This window comes from Plutella xylostella, chromosome 23 (genome assembly GCF_932276165.1).
Source record: "Plutella xylostella chromosome 23, ilPluXylo3.1, whole genome shotgun sequence".
NCBI lineage: Eukaryota > Metazoa > Arthropoda > Insecta > Lepidoptera > Plutellidae > Plutella > Plutella xylostella.
In genome coordinates, this window is record NC_064003.1 from 1,076,134 (window position 1) to 1,095,653 (window position 19,520).

Below are 19,520 nucleotides of genomic sequence, written 5' to 3' on the forward strand. Positions count from 1 at the left end.
AGAGTAGGTAATTTTTTTATTTGTTTTATTTATCAAACCATGCACCAACAAAATTTTGGGTTTTTTACAATTCTAGCCTTGTTGTACAGTTCAGCAAATACTCAAGACGTTAAAAACGAAACTGCAGGCAACACTGTAGGTAGAAATCAGACTAATACCAATGACTACCCAATATTTCGTATCCGGGACGGAATACCGGCCAAATCTGAAGAAGTTCCATATCAGGTAAGTATGCGATACATATAAAAATCAAAACATTTCATCATCATCATCATCATCATCATCAGTGCTCCATCGTACAATGTGGTGTATTGGGTCACCGCCAACTTTTTTAGTAATGTTTCCTTTATCCACTGTTTCCCCGCAACAGCTAGCTATAATGCCATGCTAATTTACTGAAACTGAAATAGAACAAGTTATATTTATCACAATAACTTTTACTATAATAGACTCACGGGCAATGAAAAGGTTCCATTGATCATCAAATTACTTCTAAACTGAAAAGGCTAGCTTAATGACGTCTACATTAAAGTACATTAAATTAAATAGAGCCTTAGGATATTACTAATTAAAAACAATAATATTTGGTTCCAAATTTATATTAAATCTTTGAAAAAATTGGGGTCGTTTAGTGTCGCCATTTTGTGAGTGGAACTTTTTCATTGCCCGGGAGTGTACTTAGAAGAAAGTCTTAACTCTTACCACCTAAGCGGGCAACCATAGTTTCAATAAAATTATTAAATTAAAATTATTAACAGGTATCGTTCAAAGATGGAATCAACTTCAGAAGTAAACCACCTAGTTTGTACGGAATTAACTTTTGCGGAGGCACCCTCGTGCAACCACAGAAGATACTGTCGGCAGCGCATTGCTTCTTCACAGATGAAAATGGGTATTGCTATTTTATCAATGTACATTGTACATGTACATCTTCTGGAAGATCGCATTCGTAACGAAGTGATCCGACAGAGTCAAGACACAGCTCACCCAGTTAGTAAGCTGTGGCAGTGGGCTGGTCACATCTGTATAGAACTGATAACCGATGGGTTAAACGCGTTCTATAGTGGAGACAACGACTATAGTAGAGACAACAACTATAGTGTGGTGCGCCCGGTAAGATGGGGCGATGACTTTCGAAAGGCGGCTGGTAGTGATTGGATGCGGAAAGCTATAGATCGCATCCAATGGTGTTCTTTGGGAGAGGCCAACGTCCAGCAGTCCTCAGAGCTGTATACTTGTACACTACTTTTTCTTTACTACTACTACTACAGGAAACCCACGTAAAAACTACATAATAATATATTCCTAACTACAATCATTAAAAATAAGCCCATCGTCTATAAACATAGTCACCACTTTCACTATGCGTTCAAATCAGTTCAACGTACAAAACTTTACAAAAATAAATAACTACATATTATACTCACGCCTGTCTCCCAAAAGGGTAGGCAGAGACTATGGATCTCCACGCCACGATCCCGACATACTTCTATCGCTGCCTCCACATTCATAAGTCTCTTCATACACGCACGTCGGCGTCGGTTTCGGAAACTCCTTAAATTTGGCTCTTCGTAAATACTCTGTACAAAATTACAGCAAAAACAAGCCCAAAGACTTGAATCACATCGTGGCAGCTATGGGCAATGTCCAAAACGCGGCGTACTACTCCAGTGAGGACAGCCTACTGGCTGGTCAGTGGAGGCGGCTGATAAACGCCAGCGTGCCCAGCAATTATAAGTTCCCTAGGAATGATATTGCTGTCGTGGTGAGTAAAAGTAAGTTTTAAGTATCCGCCTATCGGTATCCTACGTATCAGCCTAAAAGGATTTTCATAAATGTACGGACAAACGGCGTCGGCAATGCTGATGAAGTGGACGCACTTGTTTGAAATTCTATATCAAGAATACGGAATGTGATGCGTCCGTTGCGTACGATGCCGAATAAGTGGACGCTTACCGTAGTGTTATTGTAGTGCTTGATGAAGTGTTACCTAAAACTCTTATCCGTCATCAATGTCATGGATAAGAAAATTTCGGCCAAATATTTAATCAGCAGTGATCTTGAATGAATAAAAAGATATTTTTTAATGTATCGATCAATGCATCGCGATTCGTTCATGTTATAAAGTATGTTTCAATTGTTAATAGTGAATTATGAAATGAAATGTTAATTATGACTGCTGCAGACTTTTCTATGTACACAAGTGCAGATGATAAATTTAACAAAATTTTGTTAAACAGTGTAACAAGGTACCTACACCACTTCCGAATTTCCGAAACAAATGCAATAAGTGTAACTATAAATTTTCAGTTTGCGTTATCGCCGTTTGTGCTGAACTCCCGTGTGGCTACGATACCGTATGCTCGGAGGCACTCGGACCACTATCAACACAGATGCATCATATCTGGGTACGGCAGAATAAATGAATATGTGAGTGTGTGAAATATTAACACATACCTAACAGACGACTATTAATGTTTTTTTATTTTTATTGAAAGAATCATTGCGCAATCCAGGAAAAGAAAGTTCATTTTAGTTTGGAAGACCTGCATTAAGTCTACGTACATAATTCGGCTGATCGATTCCAGGAAGTTTTTATTTAAGTAGGAACTGATCTGATCGTTTCAATTCTACGGACCAAAAATAACACCGTGATTTATTTCATAAACAACTCAAAAATAAAACTTCTTTTTCCAGACAAGGTCTGCCATTCTCTTGATGGCAGCAGTAGACCTGCTGAGCACTATGATGTGCAAGTACCGCTCGCGGTCCTACACAACCTCCATGATCTGTGCCGATCGGAATCAAGCCGAAATACTGGTGGTGAGGTCCTTTTCTTAAAGTGTATTTTGTGTTGAAAAATTATTTTCTTTAAGATTATGCTGGGATATTGAAAGGTTGCCGGGATGGCGTCAGAAAGCCGACGATAGAGGAATGTGCGGAGACAAATATTTTTAAATAAAAGAGGATGGTAGTAAGCACTAAAATCTTTTGCAGGAAATTCAGTGGTAATTGCGTTTAAAAAACCCAACTCAGTCAAGAGAGATTCAAGAGATATCAAGATATATTTATTTGCATAATCAGTCATACGTAACTACTTATACGCCCCAGAATCTAAAGGAATAGTAGTCCCTGCAACGAACTCGACAGAACCCTCTCCCTGTATTCGTCTGGAATTTACCAGGTCCTTGTTTCTTTCTTTAAAAACAAACCCGTTTCTTCCAGGGTGACTCAGGAGGGCCGCTAGTCTGCCGAGGCACGGGTGAGCCAGCGGAGGGTGGGCGGGGCATCCTGGTCGGAATAGCCTCAGGGGGTGAGAGGACCCCGGACGGAGTCTCGTTCTACACCCGGATATCCTCCTACAGAGACTTCATCGAGAGTAAAGACGGCGCCAGGGTTTATATGTATTCGAGTAAAAATTATCAGAGTCGTGTTTGCTGGTCGTCTTTTGTTGTGGTTTGGGGTGTTTTACTTTCGTTGGGAATATAGGTTTTTGGGCTGATAAAGTGTTGTTTTTGTTGTGAAACTAAATAATTATTAGATGTATTTTTTTAGGAAATAATTTTCTGCACAACTTGGTACGTACATTATTATATTTTGTAGTGCAATCTGGTTTTCCACAAAACTTCTGTATAATTGTACATAATAGAGATATACGATCATTTAGGGATTATCGTGCAAAATAAGTTTCATTTAATACAATTAATTAAATATCAAAGAACCTAGTTACTTAATGAATATGCCCTAATTACCTACCGAACAACGATGTCTGATGTCATCAGTTCCAGTAGTTTTTGGTCCTTCAAATTCTATTAGACCTAAGTGAGTCCAATTAAGAAATATTCAATCATAGGACCCATTCATGACTTCATACACTCCTAGTGAATTCAGTATCGGTTATCACATACTAGAGTCTACATAATAATGATCATACTATTAAGTACATTTATTCAGTCAGTGAGCTCAAAATCATGAGGTGATACAGTCGTGTTTTTAATTGCTGCATCTAGGTCATTATCACTGAATGTGTTTTAGAGTCAGTGACTTTGAGATAATGGACGTTATTTAATTATTTATCTACAGTTTGTGGCGTCTTGTTTATTAAATAACAGTTTAATATTTCTTTGTTAATAATAATTGTTTTTTAAAATGAACGTGTTATTTTCATCCTTATGGGTGATATTCTTGGTAAATGACTCGTGTAAGTATTGTTTTTCAAGTACGTTTGTCTAATTCCTATTTGCGTACTCGTATTCTTGGTCACGATTTCATTGTATAAATAACAATAGTTCCATGTAATAAACCTTGTCTTCTATATCTTATGTTGACTCTATTTCAGTAGGTAAAATAATCACGTAGTTTTCTGTTTCATTTTGTTTCTCGTTCCATTATAGCCATTTAATAGGCAATTAGACACACACCGCCTGATTATAAATATAATGGAATTTCACAGTGCACTTAATAAAAGAGGAAAATTCATTTCACGCTGACAGTAATCTAAAATTTATAATTTCCAGTATCATCCTGTATATGGAACGTGAACAAAGACCTGCCTGAAAAGGATGCGCTATTTATCAAGAAATTTGGCAGAAAGTACAAGCTGTACTATCCCAATTCCACTAACATAGAACTGCAGTACCGTGAGGGCCTGATCGCGTCGTGTCCCGGATCCAAGAACTATGTCAGTGGCTTCAGTGATAGTAAGTGACTTCTGATTGATTTACTGGAATTGCTGCTCCATTATCGATATTATTAGACCTTGTTAATGTGCTTAATTATTTTCACAATAATAATTCTTCTTCTTCTTCATATGCCGTCTCGTAGCGGAGGTTGGCAATCATCCTGCCATAGACTATGTATTAGTCTATGATCCTGTTAATTTCCGTCTCGACCAAATAGCTTATTTATATTTAAACCAAATTTAAACTGGATTCTGGAACCGATGAGATAACCTATTTTTTTAACCTTTGGTATAATTACGATTACTTACAAGTCTTACAACACTTGGTGACTAACTAACTCAAGGATTATGCACCTATATTCCAACTCCAGCTCCCAAATACCAGCTATTAAGAAATAATTCATTTGTGTTTTATAATTTCAGATGCATCTTTTGTAAAGTTGTCCTGTGTATCCGGCACTACAGTCAAAGTCGACAAGCAATTTCAGAAGGATATTAAAGATGTTTCGTGCACCAAAAACGCGGTAGCTGATGTAGTCAACACAAACAACGTTGATACTTCACCCGCGTCTAGAATATTGAGTGTCGGGTACGTTTATTAAGGGTCGGCATCCATCTTTCAGTATCGTACGTATTGCAACAAATGGATTGTAATAATTGATGATGACCGATGAAGTGGACGCACCTGTGTGAATCTATACAAATAATACTGATTGCGATGCGTACTTTACGTGCGGTGCCAAAAGGTGGACGCTTAATGGAATGAATCTTTGGTAGACCAATAAGCCTGTATCATTGTACAAAACCAGACCATCTTTTTGAATTTATAAATAACAAAGAAAAAACATGTTGCCCTACTACAGTTTTTGGTGATGGCAATTGTTTATTAAGTAATTATTGTTTCAGATTTGAAACCGAGTTTGGGTGGCTGGAATTGTACAAAGTTTCCTATGATTTCAACACCGTCACTCCGTTGTACTCTCAACACGTCATCCACGGAAGCAGTTTGAAAGGTAAATCACATTTTATATTATTTTAGAGATACACTACTGCATTTATTGTTCTAGTTATGTTCGTTCATATGCAACCTACCAGACCTATTGCCGTAGCTGTGATCGTTAAACGACATGATGCAATAATTTATTATTAAAAAATAATGTCATAACTATTTCCAGGAGCCTACACAGGGAACGCGAGCCGGCCAGGGTTCAGGACGAATGCGGTGCCATCCAACGTGTCATGGTCGAAAATCTTCACGAAAAACCACCAAAGGCAGGTCTTCGCTGGCATACTCGGCGAAGCAAAAGCCGATACTTACCTCAGCTCTACGTATCTGTCGAGAGGTCACCTGGCACCAGACGCAGACTTCCACTATAGATCTTGGGAGATAGCCTCGTATTTCTACGCCAATGTAGTGCCTCAATGGCAGAGCATAAACCAAGGCAATTGGCTGAGGGTAGAAAACGCTGTTCGCCACAAAGCGAAGGAGCTGCAAGCAGATCTGTTCGTTATTACTGGAGCAGAAGGTGTCTCTTCCCTCGAAGGCAATGAGTTGTACTTGGACGGATCAAATGTACCTGTACCAAAGTACATGTTTAAAATTGTCTGTACCAAAAGCGCGGATTGCATCTCGTTTGTCGTGATCAATAATCCATTTGAAAGTGATCCGGTGGATGTTTGTAGGAACGTGTGTAGCCGACAGAGAGATACGTCTGGGTGGTATTTGAGTTCGTATGATGATGCGCAGAAGGGTCGGGTTATTTGTTGTGATGTTGGGGAGTTGAAGAATGCCCCCGGGTTTAAGGATATCCTGCCAGAAATCAGTGTAAACGGTATATTAAGATATTAAAGTGGTATTAAACTGGATAGTGCTTTGGGATTTATTCCTCACGTGATCGATCTTGTGCAGTTCCCCGTTTCATGTAGGGCATTGTAGGGGTCTCAGAATAATAAAAACGTATCCCAATCTTTTCAGATATAAAATACTCTGTGCTACTTTCTGCAACGTTTGAAGCCTTGAAGTTGTCATTTTCTTGTGTGTTTCTTGTCTTCAACTTTTCATATTAAAAATCTGTAGGGAGTTCTTAAAAGATTATATAGTTCCAAATAATAGTATACAATATAATATTTTGCAGCAACTACCTTACATAAACTTAGCGAAGACTGGGAAGAATGCACTACTGTCTCATATATTTCATTATTCTTTCATTCACAATACCGATGAAATCAAAGGTTTACGTGAAAATTGGTCGCAAATCACCATTCGAACTAGAAGGACGAAGAGTAATGGATGGGCAAATTGCTAAGCTTGGAGATGTTCCTTATCAGGTAGACTATTAGTAGTGCAGATATTGACTATATGCATACCTACATTATATAATTATTACAAAGTAATGAAGATTAACAGAAAACATACGGGAAACCTGTGACAACGCTCTATAGAGCAAACGCAAAAGAGCTTAGACTACATAGATAAATTGCAATTGCCATAACCTCGACAAGTATTTAAATATTACTCTGAAGGTGTAATGTCCACCAGACCGCAGTAGGCCAGCGTGGTGGACTAGGCCTAAAACCCTTCCTCCATTGGAAGGATACCCGTGTCCCAGCAGTGGCGACGTGATATGATGATGAAATGAAGGTGTACTGTTTATGTTTATTTAACCACACAGGTAGCATTCAAAAAAGGAAGTATAGGTCGGAATAAGTTTCATGGAAAAACATTTTGTGGAGGGGCACTTATTGCTCCATCGAAGGTTTTAACGGCCGCCCATTGCGTTGCTGTTAGAAAGTCTCGTTTTTTCGGGTAAACAAATTTTAATACAGTATTTTTGTCATCGAGTCTTTCTTTTAATGCCTTGCCAAGGCGCATGGCAAAAGTCACTCCAATACATTCCTATCATCATCACACCATTATCCTTCACTACTAGACATAATATATTATAGGGCTCTCCCAACACTACCGGATATTTATCCCTTAGTAATCCAACAGAGAACTAAAGTTATCGAACTAAGCTTAAGTGTATGTGGGTTGGTCATATATGTATAGTATGTCGAAACACCGATAACTGATGGGGTAAATGTGTTTTTTAGTGGAGACCGTGACTAGGCAAACGTAATTAGGACACCCTCCGATAGATGGGGTGACGACTTGCCAAAGGTGGCTGGTAATGATTGGATGCGGAAAGCTATAGATCGCATCAAGTGGCGTTCTTTGGGAGAGGCCTACGTCCAGCACTGCCATAGGCTGATGATGATCTCTACCCGTTTACCCCACCTGTCATTTCTTCAGCATATTTGGCCGTCCCTTCAATATTTGCAAACCTATACTATAAGTAATTGTGTTTATGTTTCAGCCTATATGCCTACATCGAAAATAAAAATATAAATGACATGTTTGCTGTGATGGGGGATTTGTTCAATGTTGGCACCCGCACCATGGGCTCTTCGGACACTGATAGCCAGTGGAGGAGACTGAGACATGTGACGGCTCACAAAGATTTCAATTTTCCAAGTCATGATATAGCTGTTGTGGTAAGATTATCGAGTTATAACAACTTTACAGTTGAGTGGGTGCTTTGATCCCTCCAAGTAGATAATTACCAGAATTTTGTATCATTTCAGTTTATATCTGGAAAATTTAACTATAACAAAAATGTTCAGTCTATACCGTACGCAAAAAAACATGAAGACTACCAAGGAAATTGTCAAATATCTGGTTATGGTCGAACAAATTATAATGTTTGTATTTTTTTTCTGGTATGTAAGAAAGTAAATAAATTACCTAGGTATGTTCTTATTGAAAAAACGCGGACGAGGGATTACATTTGCAGGCTTTGCAGTTGATGTACAATAAAGGTACGTGTAAAGTTCCGTGCATCGCGACATTCGTCATTTTGTCTCCTATAATATCTGTCGCAGCAGTGCCATATATTTTCATACTCTGACTACTACGACTGTCGCGATGCACGGAATAGTACCTTAAGTATATTACTGAAGAAGATAAAACCTACTAAGTACTTACGTTTTTGGGAGTATGTTGGTTTACTCTGGCACTCTTGCACAAGAAAACGGGTCAATAAATTCAGTTGAAAGTTAGTATGTAGCTGACACCCGTTTCCCCCCGGAAGGGCAGCACGCGACAAACAGCAAATTACAGTAGTAGTAATATGTATTTTCGTCTCATTATTTCACCAGAAACGGTCCAGTGTTTTACAGACTGGTTTAGTTGAGTTGATGAAGATATCGGAATGCGATAAAATGTTCGAGAGAAACACGAGAAATTTTATTTGCAGTAAAAAAAGTCTATCTGTAGTTGGGAAGGTGAGGGGTTTTATTTGGTACTTATTAAAAAAAGCCGTTGTGTAAGTATATCTGTAGTGTGAGATGATGACATTCTTATTTTGATTATTCTTCTATCTCTACGAGGAGCATAGGACCTCTTCAGTTCTTCTCCAGACGTTTCTTTCCTGGGCTCTTTCCTTGGCTTCGTCCTGGGGTCGCTGAAGATGGATCTCCTCCAAGTTATTGCAGGTCGCTTTGCGCCTTCTCCCCTACTGCCGATTCCGATAGCGGATGTCATTCTTGACATAGATATAAGCTGAGACTTTAGTGCACATTTCCTCAGGCTGTGCTTCACGAAAATTAACACACAACAATACAATTTACAGGGAGATTCTGGTGGACCCCTGGTATGCTATAAGACGAGGTCCAACCGTGGTCTACTGGTGGGAGTGGTATCAGGAACTCAGGACCTTCGCGGTACCAGGTTGTTCTCATTCTATACCCGAACCTCTTCCTATGTCAAGTTTATAGAAAGTAGTAATAGAGCTAGATCGGTTATCCATGGAGATTTCGTTGATTATTACTTTATGTTCATATTAAATACTATAATAGTATATTGTTTATAATCGCATGATACGTGTACTTGTAAGATTGAAAATAAATGTGACTGTAATTTACAATAAGTACTGCTTTTTTACAATTTAGGTATTAGCGCCATCTAGTTAGGTTCTAGTGAACTAACATCAAGAAAGTGTTTCGAGTTCCGTGTGTGCAGGGGAGCCTAGAGGATTTCGGTAGCCTAACTTTATGATTGGTTCTGTACGCATGCATACTAGTTAGCCTTTTTTCTGATAGATGGCAGTTATTGATTTTTTATAAAATATTATGATGATCGTGCGTGTTAGTTTCTTTAAAATCGTTTTCCACAATCGGTTCGGTGAACCGTCAATGGTGTGATCTGACCACGGAACTAAACTCAATTCATCACATCCAACGCTTAACCTTACGGATGGTGGCACAAAACAATTGTTCCATACGCCAATCCTTCAGGATCAAGAATCTTAGACGAACGGTGAATAATATATGCTAAGTTTCATTAACGTCTTGTTGGTCCCAGGAGTGGTAGAGTGCAGGAGTAGTAGTGATCGCAAGGTGGATGCCGGAAGTGGGTTCATAAATTATAAACTTCCGGTAGTGCCCGCGCCAACACTGACGAGTAGGCCGCTGATACACTACGTGGTTTTTAACGATGTGAAAAGAGCTTAGACAAGCTAGAAAGAGGAATGTTCTAGGTATAGCGTGGCTATAGATCGCATCCAATTGGGAGAGAGAGCAGTATAATGCTATAAATATGTAGAGGTATCTGGCAACGTATAGCTAGAAAATTATAAACGGATTTGAGTGAACTAATTTATTCTGTTATTTGAAGATTGACGTCATCTTAACTACTAAAATAGCTGTTTTATCCTTGCTTCATCGATATTTACCTATTCCATCCATACACTAGCTTTAAACTTGATTTTAACTAGAGCTTTGAACAGGATAAGAAGCTACTAGAAACCACCCCGTGTGAACACACCTCAAACTAAAATCTCGACTGCGTATCTTGAGAGTTGGATTTAATTAAGGAGCCCACTACTTGATCGACAGTCCGGATATTAACCTGAACAGTTTGAATAAGTTAGCAAGCCGACGGCTGCTGTATGAGCCTTAAGTTTGGGCTACCTGTCTTTAGTTTTAGGGGGAAAGTGCATGGTTTAAGTTTTCATAGGTTTTACATTAGTCATAATGTATCATCAATTCATCACAAAAAGTAAGAAATATCAATTGATAGGTACTTTTTAAGGAATTTTAAAGTTTGTAATTTTTGTATACGTATAGGTAATCATTATTATTATTATATTTTGGGAATGAAATGAGATCAGACTTCAACTTTATTAGATCAGACTTGGAATGGATTTTCTGCGTCTATTGGTTTTACATTTTTTAAAAGAAAATTGAAAGAAAATGACATACTTACTGTAATGTACGTACATTACGCCTCTAAATTATGTTTATGGTTACAAACCAACCGCAGTAATGTTCCGAAACTAGTTAGATCTACAACTAGTGCCAAGACAGACCTCCTAATTAGGTTTCCTAAGTTGGACAAGAGGTACACCGCAGTACTGATTAAGTGTTTCTAAGCAGATCAGTGTACCTACTGCAGTTTACTAAGTTGTTGCCAAGTTTAACAGCTTCCACTGTCTCTCTGTCTCTTGTAAACTTAAAAGTAGTAAAAGTAGTAAAAAATGTTCCGGTGCAGAAACTGGTTCTAGCTCAGCTTGATGATAATAATACGGTGGGCGAATGGTCATAATCTGTACTGTCGTAATCGTCATAAGAAAAACAAATGGTCGAAGGGTAGGCCGTAGCGCTGGTTTTATGAACTAGCATTGTGGCGTTCCTTAAAAAGCAATCAAACTAGATACTATAGCTCGGGTGATACAAAATCACACGTATAACAGCCCTCTTTCACACATAAGTTTGTTAAAAAACAACGCACTGATCAAGATAGGAGGACAGATGCGCGCTACAATACTTCGTTACTAGAGTCGGGCGGACGACAATAAAAATGAAATGATGTAATATTTTTACATTATGTTTGTGTAGTTATAGACTGCGAGAGGCGACAATATGAATCTAATAAGTATTAACACTGGAGGAAGAAGAGAGGTATTATAGATTATCTATGTTTAATCTGAGTATCGTGAATTTATAATGGATTTATTGATTTGAATGTGTTTCAATGCAACTTTCACTGAAAGAGTCCATGGTGATCGCTGAAATCCTATCCAATTGATATTAAAACATAATACATATTAGATCTTCATAAATTATAGGTGCTGTCAAACATAAATTTGGTAAAGCCACGTTGGTACTATTTTTTAAAAAGTAATTATTTATATTCTACAAGAAATAGCTAAACGTATTAGCTACGCAAATCCAAAAAGCCCACTACTTAGTTACATGTAAAACTAACACTCAAACTGACCGTGCCCAAATGGCCACTCGACATAATGGCACAACAAAAACCTATTAATCGTAGGGCCATGGCTCATCTGAGCCATTTGAGGGGCGCTCGTACTTATTAAAAATGTGGCCTGAATATCAAATTGCTATCTTTCTATTGTGCTGCCCTCTGGATGGAGCGGCGCCCTAACACGGACAAGTTGATTTTTATACAGGGTAGCGGAGGTACAGAGTGTGCTGTGCTTAACTGTATGAGATACATGACGAGTAACTACTCAAAACATAGATAAAAGGTACCTGTTATTTCTTTTACTTGTTTGAAAACATTTAGTAAGTATGTTTGATAATATTATTATCTATTAAGGTCTATCTTATTAAGGCCCTAACTGTATTAGCATCATAAATGTAGATGTTTAAAATTATACACATTTATTTATAACGTGTTCTACACTTCAACAGTCTCTTGACAGCGTTTAGAATGCGTCTTGATGGTAAGATTTTATAATATTTCGTCTTGGGCAACTTTTTTTGTTAATAAGTAACAAACACTTTTAGTAGTGTCATTTCGGATTGGTAATTTAAATTTTAAGAAGTTAATGAGATGTTCAGTGTTGATTATCAAATTTGCTAAGTTTAGAACTTAAACGTAAATGATAAATGATTAAATTAAAAAGACTTACAGTACCTGTAGATTATATCACGGCACCCTCTGATTTATCCGTACTCTGCACAAAAGCTCAGTGCTGGTGCAAGTAACACCGTTAGTTAGGGAGACAAGTGCGGCCCGGCAGAGGCCATTGTTTGTTTTTTTATAAATAAATTCAGATGTCACAGCGCACATGATAAATGGTCGTTCTGACACAGTCATCATATGGCGAATTTAGGAGCTACTTTTTATTTTGTTGGCGTTTTAAGGGCAACGCCACTATGCGAGGGTTGAGTATGGAAAAAAAATAAATAAGGCTACTAATGTTGTTGACTATACCAGACACTGCAAAGAATAATTCCTATCCTCGTTAAAAATATGTTGGCGCTTGAGTTTGTTTCAAAGTTATCGCATAACGCATAGCACTATATCCAAACATTACTTTCTCTTATTACTTAGTCTAAATTTCTACTGCATTTTCAAACGCATAGAACAACGCGGACTCAGGTGTACCTTTACTAAATGTTTAAAGGAGTACTTATATACTATCTACTATTTCATAATTATATAAAAAAAAAATAACATTGATCCACTTACAAAGAGTCCACGAGTCTTCCTGTCTCACTCAATGTTTCATAACCAGTGAAAGAGTTGAAAGTTTCATTCGTCTGGTGATCTTCCGCTTGAAGTGGAGTCGTGAATAAGTGAGCGCTCCGGCGGATCCATTTAGCCTGCTTTTCGCATTTTTTCGGCTCCATTACTGAGCTTCGCGGCCAATTTAAAAATATTGAATAAATTATACGCAGTCGGCAGATATGAATGAGGATTAGGTGAGGTAGATGAGATAACTCTTTGCTTTCGGAAAGGACAATTGGAAAACTAAACATGATCATAAAGTAAATCATCTACTATTGGTCAAAGATTGTTCATTACAACATAGGCCTTTTATAACATCAGATACCTGTCAAATGTTGGTCCAGCGGACTCAAGCGGACTGAAGGGCGTCCAACGTAATTTTTTCTGTTCATTATTATTACTCTCTTTGAGTATTGTTACTTGAATAAATGAATTTAATTATTTTTATTATTACTGGATAACTTTAATCCACTTATTATTCTGATGAGTAGGTATTGGATCTTTGGCAGATATTGGTTTGGTGCTGTTTAACGGAAATCCCGATAAATAGTATCGTATATGTAGATCTATCTGGATCGATAAAAGTGCCACTGTAACTGTCTGAAGCAGCGATTTCAAAGAGTAGGTACCTATAATAGTCACATTCACAGTCTCAGTCTAACATACAATTTTGGAAACATCTACCTAGTTAGAAGTACATATAGTTAATGAATGGTACATTCTGAAAGAGCTTGTTCTTTGCGTGAGCTTTGAATGAGTAGCGCTAAGTATAATATAACGTGTTACTTGTGCTCCATCATCCACACTGTGGATCCATAAGCATGGACACCGCAGCGACTTCATAAATTATGGTATTGTATTAATTCAGAATACTCACTGGTTTATATGATTTAACTAAGTGAGATTGGAAAATCACTAGGACCTTTTGTACTGTAGAAATGCTATGCTGCAAATTTTAAGGACAGATTACCTACTTCTATCATATACATACGCACCGAACAACTGTAACAAAACACCTATACTTATAATAAAACAGATACCTACTGATATTCAATTGTCTTTGAATTCGAAAACAGAAAAACTGGCATCGCTGAAATATCTATTCAGGTAAATTCACGAAACATCAAAACACAACACTCACGGCATCACAACCACGAAATTTCACATTTATACACTCGTCTTTTTGGAAGTGGCCCGGCTAGAGCAATATTATTTTCAATTTGTTTTTCTCGTACTTTTTCCGTCAGTTTCCGTAGAGCATGTTAGTGTAGGTTTCATAATCCTAATTGTTGGCTGTTTTGAAATGCTACTGACTCCATGTTACTCTATTATTACTACAGAATTTGTACGCTCTCGCCTCAAAAAGGCAAAAATTTGCGACTATTTTTTTATTCGCACCGCCGATGTCTGTCTTTGGAATTCTTAAATAGGAACGCTTAAAAAGGCGGTAATCTTCAGAAAGTGTACGCAAAATATGACATGCTGAGAACCCTTCTACGGAAGCTATTATACTGTCGACAATCATTATTACATCTACATCTACAGGCTCCCTAAAGACATATTTACAATTTACATTGTGTTTGTAAGACAGGATTTTCCGTCACAGTCAGTGGTATGTTTGAAAGATAAAGAATTATGTTAAGCAAATACGTTTTTTACATGCAAAGATGAAGAGAATCGATTATATTGACGTAAGTTATTTATTTACGTAGGTACCTAAGTTATATATTTTGTGTGTTTTATATCTTTGAAAATAAGTAGTGGAATTGTTTTTAACAACCTACAAAAAATGGAAGCAATTGTCTGACTATAATAATTATGAATTACGCTATAGGTAGCACATGTGATTCTGATTTTTTTTACCAACGATCTCGGGAGTTTTGTTCATGCAATAAATGAAAAATTAGACTAATCCAAATTGAGTATTGAGCGTGCTAACCAAAGACCACCACATAAAAACTCATGGCCAAATAAATATTTTGAAACCTCTTACAAGACACGTTCTTTGCAAAAACGTGTCAAGAGTCAAGTAGCCCTTCAAAGCCATTCAAACGAATGCGTTCTTTTTTTTCAGTAGTGTTAAGAAACATTGGGCAGGCCGTCAGGGCGCCCCAGGGGGTGATTCTAGACCCTTAACGTTTACAACCAGCCGATTGCTTTTCTATGAAGGGACAACAGTTATCCGCTGTTCCGCTGAAGCAAATGGACAGATGTGTGCTGCTGTCGAGATGAGGAAATTAAAAAGGCGGATGTTTTGGGTTTGATTTTCAAGGGCCTGTTTCACAATGGATAATGGCTACCTGTGGGATAGGAAAAGACATGCTGTCACTCTCTGTAATTATGTTTTAGATAGTGATAGCATGTATTTTGTTTTTATTATTATATCAGCTCTATTCTATACAATAGGATTAATAAGAAGCTTAACATATATCCCATGACACTCCGTGAGTGAAAGTTGCTTTCACTATCTTACGATGATACTGAGAGTCTTATCGCAATAATTAAATAATTTCATTAACTTAACTTAAAACACTACTAATAATTTATGACCCGTCTTATATTTGTATTAAGTACCGATTAACTCATTAATCTGCGATTATAATTGTTTAAACTACTTTTTCATATTTATCAATTTTGTTTTATCATATTTTACTGTGTTATGGAGTTTGATTAAGACTTGTATAAATGAATAATACTTTCTATACCTACTTATGTAAAAGAAAACTACTTATATTTTAGTTAATTTAGCCTAGAATCTCTGTGCACTGTTACTTGTTCGATCACAATCTCGTCAAATCGTAATAATTTGTTTTTAAGGTGGGCGTTAATGGCTGCGCCACAGTGTTACACTATTTGCAGTTATTAACGTTTCAATTTGTTTAATGTATTAAGTGTTCTTGATCCAAATAAAGATTTTTATTATTATTATTATTTTATGCCACAAGCGCCCGCAGGTACCATTTTTTTTGTTGTCAAACCGTTTAAAGTTCAACCGAATAACAACCACTCAGTTCGTATATTTTTCATCTAAGGTCTAAATGCCCTTAAAGTAGTTTCTCGAAATAGGTATACCAAATGTCAGCTCCTTAAAATCGAATTCATTTTGCGAAGTTTTTGCTACTAATTTCACACTTTTTTGTAGATATTAGATTAGTGGTCAAATTGAGTGCTCCCTTCCGGTTTTAAGATAGTCTAAACACGGATTTGTCATTTCAGTTGTTTTTATATTCCACTTGAAATTTAACAAAAAGTTCAAACTCACCACATGATATTAAATTATTTAGAGATGAGCAAAGTTTTATGGTGTTACCACAAAATAAACACAATTTAAACAGATGTTTTTGAGGTAATACAAGTAGGTACTTATTGATTAATTAGTGTTTTAAACCAAAACCTAATTTGGATTTTTTAAACAGAGATTACGCCTTCATTTCTAAAGGCACCTCACACATAACGTAAGCTCACGGTCAAATGCTAATCCTAAATAATTTTATTATAATTTCTATTCTACAATACTGACCTAATTGTAATGCTGACACGAGTACCTACCGACTATTGTTCCGCTTATGGCACCAGGAAGCGGTATCAGTATGCAACTGGAGTACATCCATATATGGGCGTAGAAATCTGCAATGATGAGCTGATACCAAGAATTGTAATTGGTTAACCCTAAGTCTAAGTACCTACGTGGCTACAAGTGAAAACTAAGCACAGAATGACCGTATGGTGTAATGCTTTGTGACCCTGACTGCTATGCTGAAGGTCCCGGGTTCGATTCCCGGCCACTGCAGATATTTGTTTAAAGACAGATAGGTATTAATGGTACTTGGGTCTTGAGTGTTAATGTAAATCGATGTATCTGTGTATATCCAGCTTTATATTACAGGATCTGCCTAATTTGGGGTCGAATCAATAAAAAATATTATGTACAAAAAAAGTATCTAACCAAAAAATATGCAATCTGAGATCCTCTAACTAAGCTTCATTGTTTGTGCCATGATGTAAAACCATATTGCAACTTTACAGTCGGGCCAGCACTCACAACTTGATAAGATAACGACAGGCTTTCAACTCTTTGCAATTGCATCACGTCACTTCACCACGAAGCCTTCAACCTTCAAATTTAGTCGAAAATGCCATCCAGTTCCACTTTACCTACTCGAAAAATGCACTCTAACTTCCTAACTTTCCGAAATGCCTGTTCGTCCCGCTGTCTAAAGTCATGACGATTTGACGACGAAGTCTTTACATGCAGCAGCGTATGAAACCTACTGTTTAATGTTTTAATGTACATTGTAACTAATTGATTTACATGGGTATAAAGAATGGTATTTGAAATGAAATGAAATCGTTTATTTTTTCGACGTAGAATATTAGAATTACTTGTCAAAAGGCATAATCTACCACTATTTCACAACAATGTGCTGCTTTCATACTTAAAATTCAAACCCAAACCCACCCGACAATAAAACACTGGGCTGAAAACATTCACTCATTCAATCTACCACCATTTCACAAAGGCCCCGTCTTTAAGGAGGAAAGAAAGAGGTTTATGTGAGCGATATAGTTAAATTCAGTCACAATTTTCGAGGCAAACCTATAGTAGGTATACAAAGCTTTTTACTTTTAGCACTTACACCTTTGGGATTTCGTTTCGCAATTCAAACACACAATTTAAAACATACTTTTATCCTCGCCATTGTATAAAACAAACTCGTTTAACTCACCTTATTTACAAACTTTACATTTAGCACTCATATTTCTCGTAACAGAAGCGTAGTTTAGTCTCATGAGGTATTCTGTAGCGGCTGGGGGGCGTGGCTAGCGGTGGGCGTGGCGCGGGGGCGTGGCCAGCCCTCTGTGAGGTCCAGAGGCCCTAAGGTCTCCAAGCACTCAGGTCTACCCATGAGGATGGTAACTTGCTCGTTGTTGTCGAAAATAAAGGAAATATGAGTAATTGCTTCTGTGTTAGACAGCGCGGGTAGAATGCGCCGCTTTGTTGGCTCGAGTGAGTTTTAAAATAACTTGCGAGAGTTTTGAAAGCGAGTTTCAGCGAGATTTCAGTATGCACTCAGTTTGATGTGATGCAGCTTCCAATTTAGATGTGATGCGAATTTGTGGAATGTATGGAATTTAACGTTAAGGTTTTAACTAGAGACTTAAATTAGTCCACACACTAAGGGTTTAGAACTTTTTATCCATCAGTAAAGAACTACGTAACTACCTACTTACTTGCATAATTTTACAGGTTGTTCACATTGTTTTGATTGTTTACCTACAAAGTATAAACCCATTGTTACGCGATCCACTTTACAGTTATCAAGCTACCTATTCATAGCATTGTTAACTTAACTGAAGTTTAATCCGTTTGATAATAAATGGTAAAATTATCGCGTGGCGGAGTTGATTTAAATAAATAAGGATGAGGAATATAAACAAGGTTTTCAAGACTCCGAGGTTACCTAGCTATAGGCAGATACACGCCAGACACGCATAGCACACACGTCAAACTTAAAAGAACCATATTTTTCGGTCTTGGATAAAATGGGTAAGCATTTCACTCTTGGTTTGATGGTCATCATAATCATTATTAATCATGATAACTGCTGAAACTGACGAGCTGTATAAGTGACAATAAAAGTTGAATTAATTAGATGGCCAAGCACAAAAGAACATCAAAACACTATACGAATCACCTACACAATATGGTAGGTACATACACGTAGCTATTATAGTTAAATTTAAGGATCAAAAGCTAAACTCATAGCCTTATAATGTTTACGTTCACCTGGGGTATAATCTCGTATGCTGAAGATACAGCTCCCAGTTTTATGACCTTAACAGCTAGTTCCAAGCCATAAATTAGACAACCTACTCACTTAGCTATTCCAGGATAGGAAGAACGGTAATTTAGGAACAAACAGCAGTCGTACCTACGTAAATGGAGAAAAAAAAAATCTTAGCGACTTCTTGTTATATCTGTAGATTAATTTCAGCGATATGTTCAACTTAAACCAGACGACGAATGCGACAAATATTTAATGAGGCGACAAAACCCCATCTCAAAACTTGTGCGAGTCAATTCCCACTGAAATTTCATCATCGTCAATCTAACTTAGTTTAATAAGTGATCCTTTGGTCGCGATGGGCCGTCCCAGGGCTGGGCCTTGCGAGCGATGCTGCGTCTCACGCGACGCTCTGTCCCTTGCGCACTGCGGTCTCAGCGGGAAACTCCGACAACCCTGAAACCTGCATGCGAAA

The 19,520-nt window shown here is 37.5% G+C and overlaps 3 protein-coding genes across 5 annotated transcripts; all 3 read left to right on the forward strand.

Annotated features, from left to right (window-relative positions):
• On the forward strand, positions 1-3,506 carry LOC105393225 (transmembrane protease serine 9). Its single transcript, XM_011564959.3, has 6 exons — positions 1-225; positions 759-892; positions 1,597-1,765; positions 2,311-2,430; positions 2,698-2,823; positions 3,226-3,506. Exons 1-6 carry the CDS (start codon positions 40-42, stop codon positions 3,487-3,489), a joined length of 999 nt encoding a protein of 332 aa, XP_011563261.3. The 5' UTR covers positions 1-39; the 3' UTR covers positions 3,490-3,506.
• Positions 3,507-3,946: 440 nt separating this feature from the next.
• On the forward strand, positions 3,947-6,547 carry LOC105393228. The gene is made up of 5 exons (XM_011564963.3): positions 3,947-4,201; positions 4,518-4,700; positions 5,105-5,270; positions 5,588-5,694; positions 5,857-6,547. Exons 1-5 carry the CDS (start codon positions 4,150-4,152, stop codon positions 6,528-6,530), a joined length of 1,182 nt encoding a protein of 393 aa, XP_011563265.3. The 5' UTR covers positions 3,947-4,149; the 3' UTR covers positions 6,531-6,547.
• A 173-nt stretch (positions 6,548-6,720) lies between these two features.
• Positions 6,721-9,648, forward strand: LOC105393226 (ovochymase). Of its 3 annotated transcripts, XM_011564960.3 has the most exons (6): positions 6,721-7,009; positions 7,354-7,487; positions 8,038-8,215; positions 8,306-8,422; positions 8,879-9,004; positions 9,352-9,648. In XM_011564960.3, the coding sequence occupies exons 1-6, from the start codon at positions 6,854-6,856 to the stop codon at positions 9,589-9,591; spliced, it is 951 nt and encodes a 316-aa protein (XP_011563262.3). In that variant the 5' UTR covers positions 6,721-6,853; the 3' UTR covers positions 9,592-9,648. The 3 variants fall into 3 exon arrangements, with proteins under 3 accessions (XP_011563262.3, XP_011563263.3, XP_011563264.3); XM_011564961.3 differs by lacking the exon at positions 8,306-8,422; XM_011564962.3 differs by lacking the exon at positions 7,354-7,487.
• Positions 9,649-19,520: the final 9,872 nt, after the last annotated feature.